This window comes from Pinus tabuliformis, chromosome 3_1 (assembly GCF_031772625.1).
Source record: "Pinus tabuliformis cultivar Carrire ecotype Pingquan chromosome 3_1, CPIR1, whole genome shotgun sequence".
Taxonomy (NCBI): domain Eukaryota; kingdom Viridiplantae; phylum Streptophyta; class Pinopsida; order Pinales; family Pinaceae; genus Pinus; species Pinus tabuliformis.
In genome coordinates, this window is record NC_142301.1 from 627,947,479 (window position 1) to 627,965,408 (window position 17,930).

At 36.2% G+C, this 17,930-nt stretch overlaps 1 protein-coding gene across 2 annotated transcripts in view; it reads left to right on the forward strand.

Moving 5' to 3' along the window:
- The window catches only part of LOC149188611 (mitogen-activated protein kinase 4b-like), a 127,447-nt gene extending 121,487 nt beyond the window's left edge, over nucleotides 1–5,960 (forward strand). Inside the window, exons 3-7 of one of the 2 annotated variants that reach the window (XM_089411682.1) lie at nucleotides 1,539–1,676; nucleotides 4,356–4,688; nucleotides 4,846–5,029; nucleotides 5,196–5,386; nucleotides 5,577–5,960. In XM_089411682.1, coding sequence (XP_089267808.1) covers nucleotides 1,539–1,676; nucleotides 4,356–4,688; nucleotides 4,846–5,029; nucleotides 5,196–5,368 — 828 coding nt within the window. In that variant the 3' untranslated portion in view covers nucleotides 5,369–5,386; nucleotides 5,577–5,960. Of the gene's footprint in view, nucleotides 1–1,538; nucleotides 1,677–4,355; nucleotides 4,689–4,845; nucleotides 5,030–5,195 lie in introns of both variants that reach the window. The other variant, XM_089411681.1, reaches the window with a different exon arrangement.
- The last annotated feature ends 11,970 nt before the right edge of the window (nucleotides 5,961–17,930 follow it).

Genomic DNA, 17,930 nt, shown 5'->3' on the forward strand with positions numbered 1-17,930 from the left:
AGAATATGTGTCTTTTCAACAGAGTCTCAATCTCAAAATGTGATCTTCTTCAGTCCCTTCCTTCACTAAATCTCTGATACCATGTTGATAAAACCACTTCTAAATTCTGATAATTAACTTGTGAATATTAAGTTCTTCTTATGTTTTAGTTCTTCTTCTTCATCAAGCAATTATACATTTAGAAGTTCAACCAAGATAGTAAGTGAAGCCATATCACAATGTACGAGAAATGAAAGACAGAGATTTATCCTGGGAAAACCCTCAAATGGAAAAAAAATCCCAGTAACTTTCTTCTTAAAGAAATCTTTGAATCAACAGAAGAAATCAAAATCATATAACCTTCCACAAGTGCTAGGCTCCTCAAGGTTCTGGTTCTTCTTCAAAAAAAAATCTTCCAATACTAAAAGAGACAGCCCTTTGACGTGAACAAGTAAAAACCTTCCAACCTCTTGGACAGACCTCGGATCAGCACTGATGGACAAGTCTTGGGTCTCCAACAAACTTACAAAATTTTGTACTTCAGACCTCAGATCTCTTCTTGTAACAGACTTTGGATTTCTTGTACAGATTTTGGATCTTCTGTGATACTTCAGACTTCGGATCTTCTGTGATACTTCAGACTTCGGATCTTCTGTGATATTTCAGACTGCAGATTTCTGAGAGACTTCAGACGTCGTATCTTCTGTGATGAAGGACTCGGATTAGTACAGATCTTGTCAATAGAGAATAAACTTGTTTCTAGCCCTTGAAACCTTTCTTGTAACCTCTTCGCATGAGAGAACAGATCTCTGTGATGAGTGTGATCGAACTGCCTTCAAGGATGATGAATAGTCATCTGGGCGTCCGAATGGGTGTCTCAATAGGTCAAGCCGACTTGAACAGTTCAGAGGCTGACTAGCACTTGCGGAGGCTTCTTGAAGTTACATAACAAATGATAAATTTCTTCCTTTAATGTCATGAAGAACAGGACTTACAAAATACAATTTTTGATCAATGATAGATTTCTTCCTTTAATGCTAGAAACAAAAATAATCATTTGTTTTTCCAATTACAATGACAATAGTGATTTTATGAAGACTGACCATAGCTACATTCTCCAACACTTCCATGCTTAAAACTTGGTGCAACTTAGGTTGAAGGTTTAATTTCATATATATAACATGATCCTGGGGAAAACCCCTGAGCTCTTCTACTTATTCTGAGGATGGTATCCATAGTAAATCCTAGATTCTTCAAAGCACAAGGCTAGGTCAACAAGGGTCAAAGCCGTTACATAAATATACTAATTATGAGTTCCACATGTCACTTTCCTTTCTGACTTCCTTTTGCAAGATGTGTTTTGCATTGTTCTTTATAGTTTAATCCTATTTATCATAGTTATATTCATCTTCATATTTAAATAAATAAGCTTTTCCTTAGTTGAATTGGGGTGATATTTCCGAGATCTTATCCAAAATTGTGTTTATGGTAGAAACCTGTATTTTTTATCTTAATATGTCTTTAGAATGATGTTTCTGACAACCTTTTGTTTGGTACAGATCATTGCAATTAAAGATGTCATTCGTCCTCCTCAGAGAGAGAATTTTAAAGATGTTTATATTGTATATGAGCTCATGGATACGGATCTCAGCCAGATAATACACTCCAAGCAACCATTATCTGTGGATCACTGTCAGGTTTGTTACTTTTTTAATTCTTGACAGTATATTCACAATTTCGTGTCCTGAATATTTTATAGTTGGTATTTTGGTTTTAATGTTTCCTCCCATGAGGAGAATTGTTTATATGAATTTTCAGAAATTGAACATTTAGTTTTAATCGTGCTTTGAAAGAGAGTGGAAAGGGTATTGAAAAAGAAATAATGCGAAGAAAATTATTCCTCCAAGCATGTGACTATTGTTCTCCTCTGCCGCGAAGTTGTCTCAAATTCACATCATTGAAATATATTAATACTGCTATTTCTTTGGACACTGCAAAAATGTATCTTTGCAGCTTCTCTTCAGTTGCATATTTAATTTTTAGCTCCACATAATCGTCTCTTCGCAGGCATAAGTAAGCACATTTTACGACTTATATGTACGTGGATATAAATGATGTAAGGATTATACGATAGCTACCCCTCAATTATTCATTTTGTTCCTAGCATTAACTAGGATAATTTCAGATGTTGATGTGCTTAGCGTGGTAAACATACACGCATCATGAATAGAGTCCTGGCTGTAGAGAACTTTGTGGATATTGAAAATTGTTATCTCTAGGAGTGGGATGAATATTAAACCTCGTGGTAATCTTAGTTATATTAAGATGCAAGGTATTATCATAATAAAATGACATACAGATTGCTTTGGCAAATTTCAGTGATAAATAAACGCACTGTTTTTTATTGGAAAACAACTGAACCGTGAATATCTTTGTGCACCTCATATGAGTCATGATGTGATGAACATTCTTTAATTCAGATATTTAGAATGCTTATTTTTTTCGATAGACACATCTTTTCATTTTAAGTTTGACACTCGAGGACTAGTTGATATAAATTGCAAAACTTGGTTAAGAGTCTGACATTTTTCTTTAAGAATATTTCAGCTTCTTTGATCGACAATCCAGTTCAAGATTTAAGCCAATCATGGGCTTTGTTGTAGATCAGGGTGCAAACTTCCAAAGCAAGTCAACAGGCACTTTCTTGTAATTTCTTTTTATTTATGAAGACACCTTTTACGGCTTTTAAACAAAATTTGATCACGTTTGTTATGAAATTGTTGCTTAGGAGTTGTAAACTTAGGATTCTAGATCACCAAAGTCACATAGGGAATCTCAACCATCCACAATAAGGTGAGATAATAAAATCTGCTCTAGGTTATAACCACCCTTTTTGTATTTGTCAGTTCTGTCAGTAGGCTGATAGGAAGTTTGTTACTTGTATTATTTGCAAGTTCTCAACCCATGATAATTTAAATTGAAGAACAATCTTTTCGGGTTTATGGTATCAGAGTTGATTTACTATAACTAAAAATAGTAACTTGAGTTGTATGCTATAATTGTAAATGCATAGTGGTTGCAGTGTCCTGAGATATGCTTAACAATTGGTCTGGTGTTTGTCACTCCATCTTTTTTGTTGAAGAATGTAACTAGGTTTGGTCTTCATAAAATGTATTTGAGTCACAATGAAATGCATTTATCAAGAGAATGAAAAATATTTTTTTATTATTATTATTATGACTTATTAAAGCATGGGTTTCATGCTTGGGTCATCATGTTTTAGGTCAAAGTCCCCATTGAGGACTTCTAGGATTTATTCCGAGTCATTAGAGTCATTTTCCATTAAAAGAGACCCTTCTTGGGCTTTTGAATCATGTAAAAAGAATCAATATTGAGTCAAATAGGCTATTTGTCCCCTCCACACCAAGTCGGCCTCAAGGAGATCAAGTTGGCCTCAATCTAGGTAATTTGACCTCACCAGAAGCCTATATATACAAGCAGTTTGAATTCATTTGGAACACACACTCTCACACACAAGTTCGATATCCAAAAGAAAGAGCTGGAAAAGTGTGAAGTAGGAAAAGAAGGCTAAAAGTAGTGTGAAGTTGGAGAAGGAAGAAAAAGTCAAGATCGAAATTTTGGGCTATCTATCTATCTCTCGTGTGGATTCCTCTAGGAGATCAAAGTCTTTCTTGTCAAGTCAAAGTTGCTGCTGCTGCTACTGCTGCCAGTTGCTGGGTCAAAGTTGTTGCTGCAAGGTCGAAGTTGCTGTTGAAGGGTTATCATCTGCAAGAAGGAAAAAAGGGCTGACTTGGTGTGGAGGAAGTCTGTGTCTAGGTCAATAGTCTTGGATTATCTCAGGCAGTTATTAAGGAAGAGTTGTTGATTGGGTTTTCCCATAGATAGGGGTTTTCCCCTAGCTGTCCACCTATATCTAGTGTCTGTGATCTTTGTGCTATTGTTTTGGTAATTGCTTGATGAACATAAAGATAAGAAAGTCACAAGTAATTATCTATATAAAGAAAATCTTTCTGCCTTTCTCATTTCTAACATTTTTCAAGTTTCACGCAAAGCAAATTCAATGTACTAATGCATCTGCTCTAGCTATCATTTGTCAGCAATCCACTTTGCCGTGTGACGCTGTATTTGCTTTGAGCATTACATTTGCAGTCTTTGCTTAGTCTGGAGAATTATAACATATTTCTAGTGTCTCATCATCGATGTGGATAGAGCTCTTCACTCTATTACATGGGAACTTGGTAGCAAATGATCTAATAGGATGTTAGGTAAATTGTCCAGTACAATTTGTCAGTTGCATTTTTCCGTCAATAATCAACATAGATCAATGCATCCTGACATGCGCACACTTCTTGCAGTATTTTATATATCAATTATTGAGAGGGCTCAAGTACATACACTCTGCAAATATTCTGCATAGAGATCTGAAGCCCAGTAATTTGCTTCTAAACGAGGATTGTGACCTAAAAATAGGTGATTTTGGGCTTGCACGGACTAATTCAGACACAGACTCTATGACAGAGTATGTTGTCACTCGCTGGTATCGAGCACCAGAACTACTATTGAATTGTTCAGAGTACACAGCAGCCATTGATATCTGGTCGGTGGGTTGCATTTTCATGGAGATACTAAAGCGGGAGCCCTTGTTTCCTGGTAATAATTATGTCGAGCAATTAAAGCTCATCACTGAGGTAAATGCTATTTTTTCCTCTTACTTGGACAAGTCTATGATTGAAACAACTTATTTGGCATTAATTGATAACAAAATGAGATACAGATTGAAAGAGGCTGCTCTGCCTGTCTTGGATTCTCACCTGCTAATTTGTTTTCTGTTCACTTTCTGTACAGTTTATTGGTTCACCAGATGACTCTGATCTTGGCTTTTTGCGGAGTGATAATACTAGAAGATACATCAGGCAACTCCCACAGGTCCCTAAGCAACCTTTTGCTCAGAAATTTCCTAACATGGACGAAGATGCTCGAGATTTAGTTGAAAAAATGCTTGTATTTGATCCAAGCAAGCGTATCACAGGTATCTTGTCAACATTCATAATTGGTTAGTTTTTATTATTTTCAGATTTTGTCAGATGGGTTTTAGCTTTGGTGAAGGGAAATACTTGGACGTTGAAGCTATGCTATATGGCTTTAATATTTCGTGTCAACTGACTCAGTTTTAATTATATTGTATTGCCTCTCAGTTGAAGAGGCTTTGAGTCACCGTTACTTAGCAAGTCTGCATGGCATCAATGAAGAACCCAGATGCCCTGCTCCTTTCAATTTTGATTTTGAACAGGGCACCTTCACCGAGGAACACATAAAAGAGCTGATTTGGAGGGAATCTCTTAACTTCAACCCAGACATGATGGAATAGCTGGACTAGATGGGCTTGGTATTTATCTATTTGTAATCCTTCTTTGGTGGTTATGTTACTATGCTTATACAGTGCAAATGTTATTATGCTTATACAGTGCAATCCATCTATTGGTTTATTATCGGCCTTGTGAAAGTTCGCAGATCATAGTGCAGACATGGGTGGGCTTGTTTTATTCTTATTCTTGTTTTGCTCTTATTCTTTGAAGGTTTTGGTAAAGGTAAATAATCGGATGGAGATGTGTACTTTGCATATCCAGACAGAGATTGGAGTTGTGTATTCTAAATCTAGGCCAGCTACTGGGCCTTATGCGATTATTATTATTAAACATTAAAATGTAATAAGTAAATTTAATAATGTAAAGTACATGTCGAGGGAATTTGTAAGAAGCTTTCTGTATGGCAGGCATATCTTTATATATTTCGATGCACAGATGTTTATTGGATATGGTGGGTGCCTTTTTTCTGGGCATTAATAACATTGCTTGGGTTTTGCACACCTCGCCCTTGGATAATAATGATGGGAAATCTGTATTGGGACGATTGGATTTTTCACACCTTACATTTAAATACATAATAATAATTATTGGAAATTTGCAGTTGAAAGTGGTCTGTATGTTCGAAAATTTAAGGATTATTAATATATGCGATGGTTTCAATAGTACCGTAATTTATTGTATTTATTACAATAATATACATCTTTGGCAAATTCTCATATGAATAATTTATTTTCATTTGTATTTATTTAATATTAAATTATAATTATAATAATAATAATCATAATTATCATTATTTAATTTTAAGGTTATAGTTACATAATTTTAAGGTTATAGTTACATATTAATGTATGAGTTTTTGTTTATGGAATAAGAGATTTATTAATTTGGGTTTTATGAGATATATAATAATAGTGATTATTTTTGTAATTCTAGTGATATCTACATTTGTGATCTTAATCAATAATTATTGGAAATTTGCATTTGTGATCTTAATGAATAATTATTGGAAATTTGCATTTGAAAGTTGTCTATATAGTTGAAAATTTAAGGATATTTAATATATGTGATGGTTTCCCTAGTAACGTAATTTATTATATTTATTACAATAATTTACATCTTAGCCGAATTGTCATATGAATAATTTATTTTAATTTTAATTTAATTAATATTAAATAATATTATAATAATAATAATAATCATCATCATTATCATTATTTCATTTTAAGGCTATAGTTAGATATTAATGTATGAGTTCTTGTTTATGGAATAAGAGATTTATTAATTTAATTTGGGTTTTATGAGACATAATAATAGTGATTATTTTTGTAATTTTAGTGATATCTACATTTGTGATCTTAATCTCGTCCATTTGTGATCTTAATCTTGTCTATGACGACTTAGAATATAAATAGTTATTATTATGATTATATAAATAATCAAATTTAAAACTTAAATTTCAAGAAATGCTCAAAAGTGCAATCACAATTGCATCATGTAAATAGCCTAATTAATTCCATAAGTACTCCTATTAAAATTTAAAAATAGGTTTTTTTTATATATTTTAATATGATGTTTGTCATTATAATTGTCTACATCAATCTATGGATATATTATTGGAGAATGTAACTAGGTTCAATCTTCATAATTATCATTGTACTTTTATCAAGAAGAAAAACAAATTATTATTATTATTATTAGTCAAGCATGTTCTTCATGCTTCTAGGGTTTACTGAGTCAAAAGAATATTTGTCATGAAGAAGAGAGAGAAAGCCAGTGAAGAAGTCAAGGGAAAGATCTAAAGTCAAAAGAGTGAGTACGAAAGTTAATGAGGAAGAAAAACATGCCACATGTATGAAATTTTGCCCTAGTTTTTGTCACACATGCAGCCAGTGAAGAAGTCAAGGGAAAGATCTAAAGTCAAAAGAGCGAGAACAAAAGTTAATGAGGAAGAAAAACATGCCACATGTATGAAATTTTGCCCTAGTTTTTGTCACACATGCCAAATTTCAGGCTGTTGTAGGGGCCAAAAATTTCAGAGGTAATTGCAAGTCTGAAAATTTTAGGTTTGACCAAATTTGAGGAAGAATTGACCAATGTTGACTTGAGTTGACTTTTACTTTTTGGGAGAATTTGGAAGGAGGGTTGACTTGGGTCTTGTGGAAGGTCTCGTTCTTGGTCTTTGGGTCATGAATTTCTCACTTTGATTTGATTCTATAAGAAGAGAAGATTTGGCTAGGTTTTCCCCCTTGTGGGGTTTTGTACTAGTTTGGAGTCTATACCTTGTGTTCATTGTCTTCTTTGATCTTTATGTTTATGTTTTGGTAATTGTTTGATGAAGAGAACATAGTAAAAGTAATAAGAAGCTAACATATATTCACAATCAATTATCAAGTAAGAGAAATCAACCCTAATTGGTTTCCCTAGTGATTTCTCATCAAATTTCAGCAATAAGTTTCTTGTGTTTCTAAATCTATAACTATGGTTTTACATTTACCTAATTTGATTATAAATTTACTATATGACTTGATACCCGCATATTAGATTAGTGAAAAGTGGAATGCCTAGTTCTCATCTCCTCATTGTTCTCATGATTGGCTTTCACCAATCGTGACTTGGTTAATTGTTCTAGTTGTACTATTAATATATAAATGAGGTTATTTTTTATATTCTTAATTAAAGTTTATTCTTAGGTTTATTTTTTATATTCTTAATTGAAGTTTATTCTTTATATTCTCAATGGGAATGTTATTTTGGCTTCCCATACAATTAAAAAGATAGCATAAAAAATTATAGAAGTGGACTTTATTGTTATTATTATAATTAATCAGAAAAAATTAATTTGAATAATTTGTTAATACATTGTATGTGACTTTTCATTATTTGAATGCCTAGTTTTAATATTGTCTTTTGAAATTGAATTTGGTCTAAATATATTTAGTAGCCACGACTATTAACACAAGTTGTTTTACAGAGCTTCATATAGTTGAGTCTAATTTGTTATGAGCTTGTGTATCAATCCTATATCTTGATATAGGTTTCCCCATAAAGTAAGGTAGGTGCTTTTGGTGCCAAACATTAGAGTAGTATATCAGTTATTATGCATTAAGGGCCCATGCCAATCCATCAATAGTCTTGCCCACTCAAACCTTATAATGGCCATCCAATTCTCATGTTAACAATGATACTAAGGGAGGTTGGACCCAAATTGTACACTAAAACAAGAGTAACTTGTTGTAGAATGCCTCAATTTAGAAAACCTTAATGGTAGTGGACCCTATTAAGGCTTATATTCCTTTGGTTAACATGCTAGTACTCTAAGAGGGCATAGCATATTCAAACAAAGAGGTATTAGGGTCAATCTTCTCCCTTGTTAAATTTTCAGGGAGAGGATTTGGTCAATGACCATTTCAAATAACCAAGTTTTTTCACTCCAAATAATTAGTCATTCTTGTTATGCAAATCGATTAAAATTTTAAGCCTTACAATGCTCTTGCTAACCTTGGGGAAAATAGGGAGATATATGAAGTAACAACTTCTCAAATGTTTGAGGTTCAAGTGACCCTTTTAGGAGATAGAGGGTGCACAAGAGCACGACTTTGATTGATTTGGTAGATACCACATCATTGCAAGGAGTCAACATTACTCGATTCTCGTTGCATACTCGTCTATGATTTGGTTGAGTGTTAGGCGCTTTTATTATGATCAACATGAAGGGAAAGGTGGTGTTATCACACTCATTTCTCCTTTACTTGCTTATGTGGTTGTTGGGTGGAGTGTTGATGTTACTTGAAGGTTTAAATCTTAACTATTAATGTTTTGGCTTGGCCCACATTTATGCTTCTAAGGATGTATAAAAATGAACTCTAAGGGCCACTACTAGAGTAGTTTGAGGCACCTTCTCCAAATTGACTTGGCAGGAGGACAAGACATGGATATTGGGGTTGCCTTAGCAACTTAGACGAATGGACAAAGAGACTTGGTTCAACCAACAAAATGGCTAAGACATACTCAATGGAATGAAGGTGGAAAACTGACCCATATTTATATGGGATAAGTAGGTGCCCCTTGTGTATGACTTGGTCATGTGGTCCAAGGAGACTTGTACACTGACTTGGTTGGAATGACCTATGGGGAAGATGACCCAACAAGGTGGCATGATGGTTGGCCACATTGTGGTTGAGTACTTGTTATGAAACCAGCTCACAAAAAGATAGAAAAGAGAGATCCACGCCTTAGAATTCAGCCTCTTCGAGGGGGCAACCTCCTTTACATTACATAAATGAACAATTCTTGGATGATTCAAATGACAAAACCTCCTTTCTATATATAGGAGTCTAAGGAGTCACAATATAATCCAGCCGACCTAACAATAATAATATAAAGCCACAAAAATAACAATAGAGGGATTCTATGGGGCACAGAAATAACAACATAGGGGTAATAGGGGCACAACAATATAAATAAGGGGTATAACTACAATAGTAATGGGGTAATCACTAGTATTAGTAATGGGGTAATCACTAGTATTATAGGGACCCAACATGCCCCTCTCCTTCAAAAAAGTGTTGTCCTCAACGCTTGAGTAGTTCTGGATACTTCTGCATAAAATTCTCATCCTCCCATGTGGAATCTTCAGCGGATAAGTTCTTCCACTTGATAAGATACTCTGAAATTGATCGATTTCGTAGCTGTCGAGTTCTTGTTTCTATGACTGCTTCCGGTTCCAATATAATTTTTCCTTCTTCGTCAAGTTCTGGCAATATTGTTTGAATTGGGAGCTTGTCACCTATAACCTTCTTTAAACATGAAACATGGAAAACTGGGTGCAATCGAGAAGCTGCAGGAAGCTCCAATTTGTATGCCATAGTACCAATCTTTTGCAACACCTTGTACGGACCATAATACTTTGGTGATAATTTATTATCCTTCTTAGCTTGCTTTAGGGACATTTGCTTATATGGTTGTAGCCGTAGGAATACCCAATCACCTACATCAAAACTTCTTTCACTGCGATGTTGATCTGCCTGTTGTTTCATTCTATTTTGTGCCAACACGAGGTTATCCTTTAAGAGTTGGAGGACTTGTTGTTGATGTTCGATGTGATGTTCCACTGCCTGAACCTTAGAATTTTCTCTTAAATATGATGTGATGGATGGTGGTTGATACCCATAAAGTGCCATAAATGGGGTCATTTTTGTTGCTGTATGGAAGGAAGTGTTATACCACCATTCAGCCAGAGGCAACCATTTGACCCATTGTGTCTGTTTATCAGATACAAAGCAACGAAGATATCCTTCCAAACATTTGTTTACTATCTCAGTTTGCCCATCAGATTGAGGATGATAAGATGAGCTATGAGCTAACTGAGTACCAAGACAAGAAAATAATTCTGTCCAAAAATTTCCAGTGAAAATGGGATCTCTGTCACTTACAATAATCTTTGGGTTTCCATGTAGCTTTTGAACTGTTTCCATAAATGCAGTAGAAACTGTACTGGCTTTAAATGGATGTGATAATGCACAAAAGTGTGCATACTTGGTAAGTCTGTCAACTACCACCATGATGACACTCTTTCCCTCAGACTTGGGTAAACCTGTGATAAAATCCATTGAAACCTCCTCCCAACGTTGGCTTGGAATGGATAAAGGTTGTAATAGACCCGGTGTCTTAATTGTTTCAACTTTATTTTGCTGGCAAACCAAACATTCCGCCACAAACTTTTGAATATCTGATTTAAGGCCATCCCAAAAAAATTCCTTCTTAACCCTGTGGTAAGTTTTTAAAAATCCTGAGTGCCCTCCTAAGGGAGAAGTGTGCAATTCCATAAGAATCTTTTGTTTTAGCTGGGAATTCTTACAGAGGTATAAGCGATCTTTGTACCATAACGAATCATTTTTCCAGCTAAATGTATCAGAAGTACTGGAATCTTGTTGTAGCTTTCGAATAAGTGCCCACACTTCTTCATCATTCTTCCATTCCTCCCTTGCTTCGTTTATCCAATCTGGTTGGATAATAGAAATGGCACACAACAATGCTTCCACATCCTCATCCTTTCTTGAGAGTGCATCTGCCACCACATTTTGCTTCCCTTTTTTGTAGATGATTTCAAAGTCATAACCCAACATCTTTGTGACCCACTTTTGTTGCTCTTCAGAGGATAATCTTTGTTCTAAAAAGTATTTAAGGCTATCATGATCCGTTTTTACCTTGAAGTGTCTTCCCATTAGGTAGGGTCGCCATTTCTTAAGTGCATGGAGTATTGCCAACATTTCCTTCTCATAAATAGCTTTGCTTAAAAACTTTCCCTTGATTGGACGACTTTCAAAAGCAATGGGTCTTTCATCTTGCATTAGAACAACACCAATTCCATTTCCTGAAGCATCACATTCCACAATAAAGGTTTTTGTGAAGTCCGGTGTAGCTAAGACCGGTGCTTGGCACATTGCCTCTTTAAGATGTTCAAAGGCCTTTGTTGCTTCCGGAGTCCATGAAAATGAATCTTTCTTCAATAATGTTGTTAGAGGTGCTGCTATTCTCCCATAATTCTTAACAAACTTGCGATAATACCCTGTCAACCCAAGAAATCCTCGCAGATGCTTTATGGATGTGGGGATTTTCCATTCCTTAATGGCTTTAATTTTGCTAGGGTCTACCTTAACTCCTTCATGAGATACAATATGACCCAAATATTCCACCTCCTGGACTCCAAAGAAACATTTGGATCTTTTTGCATATAATTGTTTCTCCTCCAATAGTTGTAGCACCCTGTCAACATGTTCAACATGATCCTTCCAAGACTTGCTGTAGATTAGTATATCATCAAAAAATACTAACACAAATTTTCTAAGGAATGGTTTGAAAATTGAATTCATCAAACCTTGAAATGTTGAAGGTGCATTGGTAAGGCCAAAAGGCATGACCAAAAATTCATAATGACCCTCATGAGTTCTAAATGCCGTTTTCGGAATGTCTTCAATCTTCATTCTGATTTGATGATATCCCGAACGAAGATCCAACTTGGTGAAGTAAATTGATCCATGCAATTCATCCAGTAATTCATCAATAACAGGAATGGGGAACTTATCTTTAATAGTGAGCTTGTTGAGCTCCCTATAATCTGGACACATGCGCCATGATCCATCCTTCTTGTGCACCAATACTACTGGAGCTGAGAAAGAACTTTGACTCGGTTGAATTATACCAGCCTCTAGCATTTCTGCAACCATACGTTCAATTTCACTTTTTTGGACATAGGGATATCTGTACGGCCTGATGTTTGGAGGAACACTTCCTGGAATCAGATGAATAGCATGATCATGATCACGCATAGGTGGGAGACCTTTGGGAGTCTCAAATACCTTGGAATGATTGTCCAAGACTTTTTGGAGATCTGGAGAAATAGATGATTCCAATGTGGAAACATCTAGCGAACATAATTGTGCAATTACACCTCTTTGCTCCTTTTTTAGAAGCTTTGTCATACCATTAGAGCTGATTATCTTTCCTGGTTTCCCTGCAATACCCCTTAATTCAACTTCCTTTCCTTCCGTAGAAAATTTGATGAAAAGTTCTTGAAAATTAAAAGCTATTGTACCCAAGGATTGTAGCCATTGGACTCCTAGTACAACATCACACCTCCCATTGGAATGGAAAGCATTGGGCTAGTCAATACATATTCTCCCATGGATAGCTTGATATTATGGCACTTTCCAGAGCAATTTATTGTTCCTCCATTTGCAATCATCACTTGACACTCTGGTGCTGGATATAGGAAGCAATTCAATTCTTTTGCTACCCTACAATGAATAAAATTGTGGGTGCTTCCTGAATCAATCAACACTATTACCTTTTTCTTCTTGATTTGTCCTTCTATCTTGATGGTTTGAGGAGTGGTAATTCCCGCCAATGCATTACAAGATATGGTCGGATTTATTTGTTCTTCATCTAGGCTTTGTTCCTGAAGTATATCTTCTTCTTTTGACCTTTCTTGCTCCTTTTCTTCTTCCTCTTCACAATCTATGTAGAATAATTTCTTCTCAGCACACTTATGACCTTTAGTGTATTTGCTATCACAACTGTAACAAAGCCCTTTTGCTCTTTTTTCTTCCAATTGTTGTGGTGTCAACCTTATAGGTTGTGGAAGACTAGGGGCAACAACACTTCCGTCTTTATAGTTGTGAGTGGTATGCTTCCTGGTTGCCATAATTTTGCTTTCCATTTTTCTTGCTAACCTGAATGCCTTCTCTAATGAATCAGGTTCCCAAAGGCGAACATCATGTTGGATATTATCCTTTAAAGACCCTATGAACACATCAATCCTATGCTCCTCTGGAATATCTTTTACCCTTATGTTCAATTTTTGGAACTCCTCAATGTGCTCCATTATTGAACCCTTTTGTTTGAGACTTATCAATTGGCTAAAAAAAGTGTTGCTTTTTGTATCCTCATAATGTGCTATCAATTCTTCCGTAAAAATTGCCCAAGTGATAAATTGTTTACGAGAGCAAAGCCATTGATACCATACAAACTGATTTGGTTCCAAATATACAGTTGCCATACGTACCTTTTGTGTGTTTTGCACATTATTGAGATCGAAGAATTGCTCCATCTGTAATATCCATGTGGCGGGATCCTTGCCATCAAACTTCCTCATATCGATTTTTGGAATATGGTGATTCTTCGATCCAACATTAGCGTCTATGGAATCATGATTAACATTTCTTTTGTTCTCATCATGAGTTTCCTTTACTACCTTTTCACCATTAGTGACCCTTTCTTGTAGCAACTTCTTCAATTCTTCCATGTCTGTCTTCATATCTATCTTCAAATCTGCCATGTCTCTCTTCAAATCTGTCTTTGAATCATCCATCTTAGCTTCCATGCCCTTTATCTTAGATTCCACGCCATTCATCTTAGATTCCACGCCACTTATCTTAGCTTCTGTTAGCTTTTGTGAGCGTGACATTTGTTGCACTTGTTCTTGTAATTTTGATATATCATGTAGCATTTCTTCCTCTTCTTCATGAGTCATGCTAGAGCTTTCAGGTTCCTTACTAGGTGTTTGCATTTTTTTTCCTCGGGGCATCAGTTACCGATAATAATGCTTTACTATGCCCGTTGAATTCTGTTAAACCAAGCTTACAAAAAAAACTACACACCTTTTTTCACTTTATAGAAGCCTGATATTGAATCTGATGTATCTCTGTAATTTCGGATCATCTAGTTCTGAAATTGCTACCTGTAGTAGCCTTCTGCGTCCTCTTTCCAATGCCACAAGTCTGAGCCAAATTGGATTCTCCAAGGAAGAGTTATGTGAAATCTCCCACAGTGACTTGCTTTTAGACTAGTTCAGTAGAGCGAACTTGTACGACGTGCCACGAGTCACTGTTTCAACCTTTGAATCTGAAACACACATACAAGAAACTACAGTCCGTCCTCTTTCTGTACCTTTTTACGAAATTTCAATCCGATCCTCAGAGAGAGAGTTATGACGATTTTCCCCAGGTCACCTGTTTTGAATGTAATTCAGGAGTCTGCAAAAAGGCCAACTTCCTCAGATCATATCTCCGAAAATATCGCGCGAAAAGCTCTGAAATTTGGACCCAAGGTTTAGCGCCAATTCTTCTCAAATGGGTTTTTTTTTGCGACTTCTGAAACGTCACAGAAAAAAAGTTATAGCGAAAATGCCACGATGACCTGTTTGGAGCAGCGAAACCCTAGAATCCAAAGCTCTGATACCAAATGTTATGAAACCAGCTCACAAAAAGATAGAAAAGAGAGATCCACGCCTTAGAATTCAGCCTCTTCGAGGGGGCAACCTCCTTTACATTACATAAATGAACAATTCTTGGATGATTCAAATGACAAAACCTCCTTTCTATATATAGGAGTCTAAGGAGTCACAATATAATCCAGCCGACCTAACAATAATAATATAAAGCCACAAAAATAACAATAGAGGGATTCTATGGGGCACAGAAATAACAACATGGGGGTAATAGGGGCACAACAATATAAATAAGGGGTATAACTACAATAGTAATGGGGTAATCACTAGTATTATAGGGACCCAACAGTACTCTACACAACAGAACAAGCGGGCATAATGATTAGAAAGAGTGGGTTGGCTTGACCCATGGCCAAATGAGGCGATTGTTCAAGTGATAAGAGTAGACACATAAATAGTGGCACAATGGGCTAAGCTAACACAAATGGAATAATCGAACAACAGAAGTTTGAACAAGAAAATGGAATAGATTAAAAGTGGAATGCCTTGACTTACGGTAGCTTTTATAGGGTTGTGGGCATTGCAGGTTGGATGGAATGTTGGTACAATGTTGGGTGAGTAGGTTTTGTTGCGGCAAGGGTTAGTGCAAGGATGTTTAGCTATGTAACTATTGTGGCTCCTTTGTATCCATTCTATTGTAGACATCTTTTATCATATTTATGAAATAATTGTTAGACACGACCTATGTTGTCCAAAATATATGTGTTGTTAGATATGTGTTGAATCCTTGTGTATACTTGTCTAGACTTAACATGAGTTGTTGCATTATTGACCAATATAAGCATTAAGTGTTACCACATGGTAGGGAATGGTTGGTTGTGCGCTTATCTGTTATGTGCAAGAGATTGAGTGTGAACAACTCAATTCATTGTATCTAAGGGTTGAGTTATGGGTGCACCTTGAGTGAAAAGGTGTAGTTCAAGTGGAGCACACTTTGTTTGGTCTAACCATCATGTTGGAAATGCTACAACTCAGCAAGGCCACAGGAGTTGGATGGCTTGGGTGCTCCAAGTCAAGTGGAAATTTGGGTAGACTGGTTTGACACATGATGGCATTAAAACTCGTCGAAATATTTTAGGTACTCTTTACAAATACCATGTTGTGATGATATCAGAGCTTGTTGAAGGTAGTATCATGACATTCAGATGTGACAAACAAGTTTGATATCCCGTGGTGTAGAAGGGATGTGTAGGATAATAAGTTGTATGACAAGCCAAGTTATATTTGGATGAGTTGGGAATTCATGAACTTGGTACAATTCAATTCATTTTGGTGATTAGTGCCTAAACACAATTAAAGCATAGTTGGTTGTGATTCTTCGAGTTTTGAGAAAAAAATGGTCAATCATTGGACAAGTGAAGATTTGGATTATAGATATTTAAAGTCATGAAGCACTTGGGAAAACGACCATGGTAGGCTCCAATGCAGAGGGAAATGACATGGAGGACCCCAAAACACCTAGGATGAAGGATCCACTTGTGAACTTGGATAAAGTCATGGAATTGATGACGGTTTCATTGAGCAAGCATTGTGAAAAGGTTGAGATGATGGAGGCATAAATGAAAGGTTGTTGCAAGGATTCAATGAGGTTGCGAGGGAGTGCTAGTGGACCATAGATGCGATCGAACACATCCAATACAGGGTGAAGGCAACAAAGGACTTGTTGAACTTTGTCACTCATTAGTTGAAAGACAAAGAGAATGCCATATCAGTGTTGAAATGAGTCGTTGCTAGTGGGAAAGGTTTGTTGAATCAAGATCGAAGAACCAAAATCGTAGGATGGCACTTACAACACTAATTTGCTTAGCAATTTTTGTTGGGACATTGAGTAGTACTTGGAGCAAATGAATGAGAGTTTGGATGAAGCCAAGGTGAGCATTGTCGTGATGTTATTGATGGGGACCATGAAGCTATGGTGGAGGAACTATGTGGAAGGCATAGTAGTTGAGTTCACTATGAAGAAGATCGAGAATTAGGTACAGATGAAAGTTGCTTTGAAGGAATCATTTGGTACAAGTAACCAAGCATGGATCACAGGAAACCAGTTGTTGACACTCAAGCATACTGGACAAATCCAAGCTTACATCAAGGAGTTTTCATGCCTTATGTTGGAGATCAAAGACATGTTGGAGGAATATAGGCTTTTCCACTTCATGAATGGTTTGCAACCTTGGGCATAAAATGATTTGTGCTGCCAATACATGTAGACCTTTGTAGAAGTTATCAATGTAGTGGACAAATTGTTGGACTTTAAGGGTGAAGCTGGAATGGTCCAAGTAATGGTGAGGATGCTTAAGGTGAGAAGTAGTAGGGCAAGAAAAAAAATAAAGACAAGGGGAAAATGAAGAAGGTTAGGAAAGATCATGAAGGCAAGGTCAAGCAAATGGATGCACCAAAAGAGAGATAAACTGGTTTTGTGTAGGATTCATGCAAAATAGCATTATGCGAAGAATTACTTATTGAGGTAGAATTTAAATGCCATGGAGTAGGAAGACAAACCTTTTGTAGGATTTTTTCCGTCCTTGGGAGTCATTTTGGAAGGAGAACATGAGATGACCTAGGAGCCAGACATGACACACCTTTGCTATGTTCTAGTGGAACACAATGGGAAAGTAATAATAGTGATGGGGGGCAATAGGGTGACTCATAAAATAATGGAGGATGTGGTGAAGGAACTCAAGTTGCAACTTGAGCTAGCTCATACCATCTTTAGAGTTGTCTATTCCCATATGGAAACCATTGACATGGTCAAGGAAATTGCTTTGAAGCTTGGGGGT